The 12,025-nt window shown below is 30.5% G+C and overlaps 1 protein-coding gene across 1 annotated transcript; it reads right to left on the bottom strand.

Annotated features, from left to right (window-relative positions):
• Nucleotides 1–259: 259 nt before the first annotated feature.
• Nucleotides 260–3,917, bottom strand: LOC126677868 (uncharacterized). Its single transcript, XM_050372682.2, has 4 exons — nt 3,456–3,917; nt 1,654–2,436; nt 972–1,019; nt 260–899 (listed from the first exon to the last, which is right to left on the bottom strand). The coding sequence occupies exons 1-4, from the start codon at nt 3,639–3,641 to the stop codon at nt 576–578; spliced, it is 1,341 nt and encodes a 446-aa protein (XP_050228639.1). The 5' UTR covers nt 3,642–3,917; the 3' UTR covers nt 260–575.
• Nucleotides 3,918–12,025: the final 8,108 nt, after the last annotated feature.

Below are 12,025 nucleotides of genomic sequence, written 5' to 3'. Positions count from 1 at the left end.
ATAATTTATCAAATTTTTATAGTAGTTTAAAGTTTTGGCATGCAATAAGTCGAAAATAAACAGTTTAGGCATGCAAAAAATGTGAAATCATAGTGAGAACTGAAGATTAAAAAAAAAAACAATAACAGATCAAAGATTGTTTAGTTCAAAATATTCTGAGAAGTGTACTAAACAGAGAATCAAATTTTCAAAAAGCTACAATCCTACAATTCCTAACTCTAGCTGCAGCTCAGTAGAAAAATCAATCCAACCATATAACTAGCGTAAAAGTGTAATTTCCTTCAACGGTGTGGCCCGTGCGGGACACAATTTTCACTAATACAAATGTCAATATGAATTACATATGGAAAACAAGTGAACTGTTCTGGTTAGGGCATCAGCCACCCAGATCCTGTTAACACAGTTAATTAATTTTTCCCTCGTTCAATTACTAATTTACATTTTAGTTAATCAATAATAAAAAAATTATGTAGTTTTAATTGTAACAAACCAAAAAAATCACAATCAATAACCATATAACTATAAGTGGAGGGAGGGAGGGACTTGAAAATGGTGCAAAAGCACCGCAGAACCCTTCATCTCATACCCACCGTAAGCTGAAGTTTGCTCACCCCAACTTGTAACTTTCCCACATCAGCTTCATTTTCCTTCTCGGTCTGAGCAGAGCTTCTCAGGTTGAGCCAAGGGTGTTGCAAGCATTGCTGAGCTGAGGGCCGCTGCTCTGGTGTAAAATCGAGAATGGGGCTGAGAAATTCTGCAAACTCCTTAGCATCATTCTCGGGAAATTTGTATTTATCGACCAACAAGCGATCAAGAGGCCAAAACTTTAGTCTCCGGATTCTTTTTAGATCCCCGTATCTATCGAAGAAATCTTTTGAATTAGCTCCACCAATGGCTATCTGCTCATGCAAGAATTAAGTTAGCAAGTAGATGAACCATTAGCTGGAAGGCATAACAAAATTATGAGGTACCTTTCGAGGCATCTTTCCGAGGAGTTCCATCATTAGAGCAAGATGATCCTGTAACCAAAAGACACTTCAATTACCATCTCAAGTAAACAAGCTGAAAATATACTATTACCACTTAATCAAGCTCAGGCAATAAACAACAGGATACAGCAATGCAAGCTTAAAAGAGGCAAATATCACCATTGATCAATGGCAGAAATCAAAATTGGCCTTATGGCAAGTTGACAATAAAAGAAGGTTTATCCAAACATTATACTCTCCCTATATAAGCCAAAATTCCAATACCAAACTGTCTCCTTCATTTTACTGATCCAAGGAAAAATAGCAAAATAAATCTGCTAAGAGTTATCTTGCCATAAATCAAATCTTATTTTGATGTTTCCCATCCAGAAAGCTATGCCTGTTGCAGTTTATAAGAGAATAGAAAAATTCATTTGCTGTAAAGATGGAGTGAATGATAAAAGAAACACACACATCAAGCAGATGCCATTTTTCCTGCAATGATGTCTATATAGTAACAGTTTTATATTCAATCATTTTCTTCCCCACAGTCAAGCAACAAAGTATTAGCCTGTTTGCTATTTTCTATCCCTCAAACATATCACATATATATATGAACTGCATTTTCACATAAGAAGATTATAGGTTAACTATGATTCTGAAAATGCTAGAGTATGGATCCTACCTCATCTTCACTAAATCCTTGTCCCTCTTTGGGAGTAAACATCATGTCGCCAGTAGCAAGCTCAAAAGCAGTACAAGCAAATGACCACATATCAACAGAGTAGGAATAGCCAGACTGTAGAACAACTTCAGGAGCTCTATACTGCCTCGTTTGAATTTCTTCTGCAAACTGCTTATCAGCCCAACATGCATTTCCAAAATCAACCAACTTGCACCTCACATCAATCCCATTCAAACATTTCCCCTGCTTTGCCGCTGCTCCTCCCATAGAAGTTCTTCTTTCTGATATCTTAGCGACAGCTCGTTTTGCTCTCCTTTTCAACTTCCTCTCGATGAGGTTCATTGTAGTACTACCATTAACATTACCTTCAGGCCTCTCAAATATTGGTTTAAGCCCAGACCTAATTGGATCTTTGGCAGGATCAATGGTGGAAAAAAGAAGAATGTTTTCAGGTTTTAAGTCACTGTGGATCAAACCGAGTTCTCTATGCAAATAATCCAGACCTATCAAAATGCATTTGCTTATTTCTCTAACTTTATTCAACGGAATACCCTTGTAACGACTATGCCTGATTAACCTGAGTAAGCTATCACCAAGAAATTCAAGGACCATACAGTAATGCTGCCCATTTGGTCCTGTGTGCTTGAAATGGTCAATCAAACGTACGACATACTTAGAGTTAGAGGGATCACCCTTGGCTATAGCTGAAAGGAGTTCAATCTCATGAAGGGCAGCTTGAGCAAATTGTGCCGCGCTTTTCTGGATCTTAAGCGCAACAAAACTCTGAAAACGAAGAAGTAACAAAGCAACAGAAGAGATTTAGAATTGCAAGACAACAAGCTTTACAAATGTCAACTCAAGCAATAGAATTAAGTCTTTTCTACACACATACCCATTTTTGGGAAGTCTAGAAATGCCAGAATTCAACTTTATTAAATGAAGGCTCATGTTAAAAGGGTCCATGAAAGTTTTAAAAGAAACAAAATCATGCCAAAGTTGACATGATTTTGCAACTAGTTACATTCTTGCACATGATCAACTAACCAAAAAAAGCCTAAAATCATTAATGTTCAATTCATTTTATGTCTGTTCCTTTATAATTTGTACATGTGAAATTTTACTACATTAGTCCAATTAACATTACTAAATTTGACAATAAATCATAAAAGAGCAAACAGGGTAGGAATTGAACTCTTAAATTTATGATACAGATATGCCTACCTTAATTAATTGAAACAATAACTTTTAACAAGATGGTCTAAATAAATACCAACTTATAACACACACACACACTATTTCAATAATGTAACTAATCTCATTTATGGCTCTCTAACATTACAAGTGCAATTACAATACTTTTTTCGGTAAATTTTCCTCGGTCTGTTGAGACCTCATATCTCAGTAGAAGATCAGGATACAACTACAGTACCAATCGAGCTACATAAATAAGATTGATGATCTTCTTTTAATAATTATTATATATAGTTTATAAATAACTAAAAATTATTTAAAACGTCAAAAATAACAGCTACACTCAAGCATTGATCTCATCGAATAACAACAACAGCAGTAATTAGTATAATTTAACATACGATCCACAAATATGAATTGGATAAAACGACAATTTATATGGTGATTATGCATAACAGACAAAAAAATTAAAGGCAGTGCTTAATTAAAACGAAATCTACCAAAAAAGAAAAGAAAGTAAAGCAATGATTAACTAAAAATGAATATGATCCTGATCATGATCATGATCCAATGAAACAGCAAACAGCAGATCAAATATAAAAAACACGTACGGATGAATGAGTATCGTGAGCGAGCCAAACGGTAGAAAACTGGCCCCACCCGAGCTTCCGTTGAGCAATATAACGACCACCGTTAAACTGATCGCCAACTCTAACAGCGTGATATCCTCCTTTCCTGTATGAGTCTATTCCCTCATCGTCTTCCGACTCCGATCCCGACGACGACGAACACGACATCGTTTCGTTACCTTTATAATAATATAATAATAAACAGGAAATTGAATAGATTGGATCACCGACACTGGCTGAATAAATTTGTGATCTGATGATTGTATTAACTGTTTTATTAATTGATTTTAAAAAAGGAAAATGAAGAAAATGAAAAAGGAAGATGATGATTCGTTGCGATTGTGAAAATGTAAAAAAGAGAAAAGAGAAGGAGAGAAGAAGAAGGGGAAGACTGTAAAAATATGTGGCCTTCCCTTTGTGCTCTGTGTCTTGTTTCTCCACTTTTTTCTCTTTTTCACTTTTCCTTTTAAAGGAGCATTGCAACTTTACCATTTTGTCCTTTCTTTTTATTTATTTTCATTGGTAGGGCCGGCCAATTTGGGCACGGAATTAAGCGGATTCGGATTGAATTTATATAATTTCGATATGTAGAAAGGTCGACCTATTTATAAAGCGATAATATAACGGGTTAAACATGTTGCACTCGGATTAAATATTTACTGAATTAGTTTTTATTATTTTAAATTTAAATATATGCATATAACACATATAATACATATTATAGTAATTTAAAATTACAATTTTTAAATTTTAATTTAAGAAGTTTGGTGTATGCTATTGACAAGTTTAATCTACCTAAATTTTAAATTTGTTCTATTATATTTTAACATTTTGAGTTGTAATAATTTTAGTCTGTTTTAAATTTTTATTTAAACTTCTACCAACTTTCAAGGAGAAATAGGATGAACAATCTAGAGGATGGTCTTCGGAATTCGGCCAGCCAACGACGATCCGACAATAATCTAATTTTACAATTCGTTGAATGTTTGCCACTTTAGATAGATATTACATGGATTTTATATGAAATTTGGTAATTTTTATATTGTTATATTTAACTGAATACAACAATACAATATATATCTAAACCTGTCTAAAATTCATATAAAATCCACCTAAATTTTAAATTGTTTATCTGATATAATATAATAATATAAAAATTTATAGATCCGCATAGAATTTATATCATTTGCACCTAACTATTGAATTGTTGATCTAATATGAATACAACAACATACGATTTTCTATATCAAACCAACAAGGTAAATTTTTCATAATATTAAATCAAACCGAGTTAATATTATCAATTTGTTTTAAAAAATTCAAATTTTATGCACCCCATCAAAAGATCATATATTGAATTTGTTATTGTATTTGTTGGTGGATTGAGAAGTGTATATGGTAGATGCATTAGGTGGAGCAGACTAATCAAAATGGGGATGGGTGAAGCTTAGCACTAAGTTCACTTTTCCCCTTCTTTGGCTTTGGTTTTTGGTTTCGATTGGCCTTGGTCACCTGCCTGTTAATTTTTATTTTTTAGTGAGTGAAGGTGCGTTTGTAGAAGGATTTAAATTTACGGCTATGTTTAATTAATGTAATAGGTCCGGAAAAAAATAGCTATTCCGTATTTAATAGTTAGTAACTTCATGAAATTGCTATTCTATAATTTTGTGGAATAACTACTCTTTTTAAAAAGAACAAATTCTTAGATAGACTTACTCTATCATGTTATTCATGTACTAAGTCTATCACATAATGACACATTATTAAAATGTTGATAATTTTGTAATATCACTATTTAAAAATGTAAATAAATAATAAATGAATTTACAAAAATTGTCATTATTTTAGTGACGTGTCATTATGTGATAGTTTCAATGACGTTGTGAACTAAATCTACTTAAATAATTTTCCTTAAAAAATAAAAAATAGCTATTTATTTTTTATAGAATATCTATTCTATTTTATGTCATTCTATTTGATGAACTAAATATGGCATATGATCTAACAATTTGCTGCTTGACATTTATATTATTTGAAATATAGTTTATTAGTATTTTTATTAATTGTTTGTTGTTTCTCAATTTCAAATTTTATTCCTTTTTTTTTAATCCTATCCTTTTCATGGAAACTATTCTTTTCTATTTCTTTTTATTTATGGTCATAATTCATTATTAATTTATCTTATATTTATTTATTGACAATTACACCTTTCAAAAGATAGAATCTATCCGGAAGTTCATTTGATTTAATTGGTTGAACCGATTATTATATCAATTCATAAAAAAATTATAATTACAATGTTACACAGTATATAAAAATAAGTATTTGTTAAAAAAAATTGTTATGTATAAATCTCTTATAACAATATTCAAATATAATTAGATCATAAATACAAAAAAAAAATATTATTAATTAATATGTAGGAATATTTCATTATAAATTAGCAAAAATGTAATAATCTTTATGCATTTGAGGGTATTTAAGTTTAACCATATTTCAATAATTTATAGTGATTAATAGGTGGTTGTAATCAAATTTATAACCTTTTGTATTTGTTTTAGTTCAAATTTATAAACATTTTATATTCGATTTATTTTACCAACATCAAATTATCTTAACACTTTCTCTCGAATGCAAACGAGACTATACATTCTCGGTCCATAAAGACAATTGAAAAATTAAGAATTTGAAATAAATTTGCTCTAATACCATGAAGGGCCTTTGAGCAAATTCTTCTGGGTAACAATCACATTTTCTTTCACCTTTTTTTTTTTATTTTCTAGTGAAGGGACTTCATAAACAATACTCACATGAACAAGAAAGAAACCGACAACAAAAAGGAAGAAGCTTAGAAGGTGGATGATAGTAAAGAAAAAACTTAATCACTTAAAAATACAAATAAATCCTTAATTTTTATAAATGTTCAAATAAATAATTAATTAATTTTTTAAATATTAATAAATTAAATAAATAAAAAACTCGACCCCACCAAGATACTCATCCGTTTTACGAACCTGCCGCCCTCCACCGAGATCCATTAAAAAGTCGCCGCCATCGATGTTTGTTTTTCCTCGAAGAACAAGCCCACATTGGGTATTGTTCTTCCTTAAAGAATAGACTTCGATGTTTTGTTCTTAAAAAAAGAACAGACATATAACTAAAAAAAATATGTTGACCATTGACTTTTCTCGAACCAAACCGAACCGGAAATTTAATTGATACGGTTTTAGATCTTAAGTAAATCTCCATACCGCAAATTTAATTGGCACGGTTCTAGATCTTATTACATTCATCTTATATTTTTATTAATAACTTTTAGGAAATTAATTTATATTTATAAAAAACATATGCTAAAAATATTTAATCTATATACATAAAAAAATAGGGTTAATTACATATAAAATCACCACCTTTACACGAAATTGCAAAAATAACACGATCTTTAAAACGTGGCAATTCAGGGCACCACCTTTCATTTTTTTTTTAAAATAACACGGGCACGTTTTTAGTGGCATTTTTGCTGACGTGGCGTGACACGTGGCACTCTCATCGGGTGTCCAAGTCAGCAAAATTTTATCAAAAAATGTGCCCATGTTGTTTTTGAAAAGAAATGAAAAGTGATGCCCTGAATTGACACCTTTTAAAGGTCGTGTTATTTTTGAAAATTCGTGTAAAGGTTGTGATTTTATATGTAATTAACCCTAAAAAATATTCATTTACATATAAATGAAAGAGTTAATGTTATAAAAATTCACCAACTTTACATGTTTTCTCATTTTAATCACGATGTTTAAAAATCGTCATTTTCATACACGAACTGTCAATTTCTCAAATCATACACCGTTCCATAATCTGGTGAAAATTGATGAATTGACAAACGGACAGTGACGTGCCATAACGAATTCGATAGTGACACGTCAGCATTTTTTGCCGATTTTTTAAACAGTGTATGAATTTGAGAAAAATTAATTGTTGCTGTATAAAAATGACGATTTTTAAACGGCGTGATTAAAATAAAACAAACATGTAAAGTTAGTGAAATTTTATAAAATTACACCATTACCAAAGAAATGACTTTCTTTCTTTTACAATTACTAGTTTCGCATAACGTGCTATGCACGTGGCTCGTAATATGACTCGTCAATTTATTTATTTATTATAATTTGTAATTGGTATCAAATTAGTTAGTAATTTAATTAAAAATAAATATAATATTTCAATATTTTAACTTTGAATTTAGTTGACATTAATAATATTTATTGAGATTTTATTATATTAATTAAATATATTATAAATAAATTGATGTATATTATATATAATTAATATAAAATTAGTTAGAAGTTCTGCTAAATTGGAAAATATATTTATGAATTAAATTAAGACTATTAATTATATTGACTAATTGTACTAATAATTAAAATAGCAGTAAGTGTAATATTTTAAAAATTAATTCGTCTTAATTTTATATATATATATATTTTAAAATTATAGTTAATATTAAATTATTTAGGATTTTTGTCATATTAAATATATCTTCTACTGAATTGTAATTAATTAATATATCATCTAATTTTATCATACTTTTACTTAGATTTTAAATAAAATTTAGAAAAATTTCTAAAGTTATCTTGATTTTAATAAATTTTTTTATTATATAATTTAATTTATTTCCATTTAAACGCTATTTAAGGTATTGTCAATTACTGTTTCTTTAAGTAAGTGAAATATATTCATCCATTATCCGTGGCAATTTTATTTTCATTTAAACACTATTTAAGATAATTGTTAATTACCACTTTTTTTAATCAAGTCAAATATATTCTCTTTTTATTCAGCTCAAATACATTATTTTTTTATTTCAATCGCAATTTAGTTTTAATTACAGTAATGAATTTTTATTTAAAAAATATTATTACACATTCAAATTCCAAAAAGATCAAAGGGTTCAAAAAGAATTAGCAAATGGAATTTTAAATCAAAATTAAAAATCGAAAAGTATGTCATCTAGGTTTGGTTATAATAAAAAGAGTAATCAACATAAAGTGATAATACCTTATTAAAAGACTATAACCTTAAGTCATCACTGCGTAAAACTTGCTACCTTAAGTTATTACTGAGTAAAATTTGCCACGGTTGTAGGAAATAAAGTAGAAAATATAATGAATTAAAATCAATTTACAATTTCCTTATCGTAACATTATTTTTTTTTTGTTAATTACTAATTTAAATAGGAAAAAGTAATGACCATAAAACAAATTATTAAAATAAATTTGAAAGGATGATTTAGTAAATTTGCCTGTCCCCCCACCATCCGTGCTTTTATATATAGTATAGATATAGATTACTATATACTCTGTTGAATTAAGAGAAAATTGTAAACAATTATAAGAAATTAATAATTCGGATTTGTTAGTTATTATTTAATCTATGTTTGTCAAAGCAAACCATCAATCACTATTTATGCAAAATAGAAGGTAAAAAGGCACACGCTTGCAAATGACAAATTTAAAAAGATATTTTTACAAAAATATAAATATAAAAATCGTGTAATATGTAATTTTCTCAAAAAGTACGTAACTGTGTAAGTTCATATCTTGGTTGTGATTTTTTCCCAAGTTTTTATTTTATTATTTATTTTTTAAAAATATTTATTTGTAATATTTTATTTTATAAAATCAATAACAGTGAAATGAATTTGTAGGTATAAAAACTAAAAAAATAGTTTGACGAATTAAAATAATATGACAACATGTGTTTGAGATCGTATTATAGATAATAAAATATACGTACCGAAATCATACCAAATTATATCGAAAAATAAAATCTCCGAATTGAAACAAATTGATTTATGAAATAATTTTGAAAATTTTATTTTAAAGATTCCCGACTTTTAATACGGTTTTGAAAATTTTACAATTTTCAAATTTTTTCGAACTGTGCACGCCATTGCTTAGGTGTAATACCCCAAAATATTTAATTATCTAATTGGACCACGTGTCCAGTTTAGATTCACCGGAGTGGCGAAATCGGAAAGATTTTGATAAAAATTGAGAAAAAAGAATTTCAAATAGGTCGGTTTCAGGAAATTAATTATGAAAATTAAGATTATATTTCAATTCTAAAGTTAGAATTGGAATTAAAAAGGAAAAATGTCAAGAAAAATCCAAAGTAAGGTATAAGGACTAAAGTGGTAATTTAGCCACTTTGTGTCGAAAATAGAAATATTGGATTTTGACAGGAAAAGTGTTAATATCGGGCTTTGTATTATTTATAGGATATAAATAATATGTAGAAGTCGTAATAAAAGAGTTTATCGATTTAGTTATGGACTAAATCGTAGGAAAGAAAAGTTTGAAAGATAAATTGTAACAAGAAAAGAAAGGAAGGACCAAAATAGACTTTTAGCCATTCAATATAAGGGATTACCATTTGAATGAAGGAAGGCATCAGAGGGTGAGAGATCCAGAAGCTTCAATTTCCATCGATCAACTTCGTTTCTTTACGGTTTCTTCGTTCGAAGTCCGATTCAAGCGATTTTCGCGTCGATCTCCTCGTAATCGAAAGCTCTATTGATTTCTGTGCGCCCGCATAGCCAAGCAAGGCTATGCGCCCGCATGGACAGACTATGCGAGCGCATAGTCACACTATGCGCCCGCACAGTAGGTTCGGGGGACCGAAACGGACTTTTGACCTAGTTTGACCTGAATTTCGATAATTTTGAATATTAAACCCTAAAATTCAATAAAAGACCTCGATAAGTCAAAAAGTGAGACTTAGCTCGACGTTTTACGCGAGTAACGATAATGAAAAACGTTAAGGGAATTATGTAATTTTCGAAAACAAGGAATAGTATTCAATAAGTCGTGGATACGACTAAGAATTTATGAATACGAGAATAATACTAAGAATGAAACCAATACTTAAATTATGAAAGTATTATACGTATAAACACATGATTTACGTCTGACTATCAAACGTTACTTAATATGTGTCAGACGTACGACCGAGCAGTGAGGGCACTAGAAGTGTAATAGTACGAGCATATTACCACATCGATCTTGTTGTAGAGTGGATAGCGGTCACTGTGAGTTGTATTTTACTTTCACGTATTATATATTAAAGTTATTTTATATAGATATATATACTGTTTACACGCATCGCATTATATATAATTGATTGAATTGTTATATGCTTTATTAATTTTTATATACTAGAACTAGTATGCGACCCGAAGAAACTAGTTACCTATTGGGTGTCAATAGGCTGTGTGATCACCAGTACTGAGTCAGTCTAGTGTGTTTGCATCTGAGAAATGATTGGATATGTATGATATGATATGAATTTGATACGAGAGTAAACTTGGCTACGGTGTAGTCTGGAAGTCCCCGTATCTAGTGGGCTGGGCCCAGCAGTGAGTTGGACTCACAACTTGAAATTTACGATTGGATTGAATGATATATAATTATTCGAGAGATGTGTCACATGCTAGGATATTAGTTTCGTACGGATCAAATACATGTTTATATGTTTTATGTTACTACTTTCTTGAGATGCGATCCTATATTTTCTATGTTAATACTGTTAGTAAATGCAAACTCACTCAGTATTTTCCAAAATACTGACCCCTCACCTTTGATGTCTTTCAGGTGCTTAGTTTGTGGACCTAGCTAGAGGCCAATTTTGAAGTCTATAAGTCAGCTTTGTATGTATAGTTTCTGACTTCTGTGAACGCTGCAGTAGTGGTCCTGTGTCGATAGAATAGTAGCCTAGACAGCAGTTCATTTTGATTGTATATATTAACCGCTGTCATTGTTTTATATGTTTTTGATAGGCTACGTGTTATGTATATGATCCACGGCCCCAGATGCCGGTGAGATGTTTTGAGACACTAACTGATGTATATAGTACCGCGAGGCTAGTTCGTACAGGGTACGGTAACTAGAGACCGCGAGGTTGGCAGAATAGTTAGTGTAAATGTTTATATATGTTATATATTTGCTTCTGCCGTGTTCTGCTATTTGTTATATTATTTGCAATTTTTTTTTAGTGATTTAAGGCTTGCTACGGGTTCCGGAGCTACCACTCTCGTTCCATAGTGCCGGTTGCGGCTCAATAATTTGGGTTGTGACATTAGGGCTCCCACCATACTTCTCTCCTGGTCTCTAGAACCCTTGAGACATTCTTAGTGGTGTGCTATGTAGGTGGATAGTTTAAGACCGCTAAGCTGGCTCGGAGTCCACTAATAATAAGACGAGTAACAAAAAGGTTTTAATAATAAAACACTGTAAAACTTACATAAATTTGATCTAATGGTTTAAGTTTCAGCCATTTGGACGTTAAAAATTACGGATTCGAATTTTGACTTTTTAATATGAAATTATTGAGGTTGAGCTGTTGATCATTATAACTCTGAATTACTAAATATGTTGTTGCAGGCGGTTCATATCCCGGGACAATGATATCGATCTTTGGCTCAGTAGGAGTGAGCCATCGTAACCAAGTACTGTAAATAAGAGAGATTCTTAGATAGATTTAGTCCAGCACGTTATCTG

Source organism: Mercurialis annua, linkage group LG4 (genome assembly GCF_937616625.2).
Source record: "Mercurialis annua linkage group LG4, ddMerAnnu1.2, whole genome shotgun sequence".
Classification (NCBI taxonomy): domain Eukaryota; kingdom Viridiplantae; phylum Streptophyta; class Magnoliopsida; order Malpighiales; family Euphorbiaceae; genus Mercurialis; species Mercurialis annua.
The sequence above is the reverse complement of the archived record's forward strand: the minus strand, read 5'-3'. Positions and strand labels throughout refer to the sequence as shown.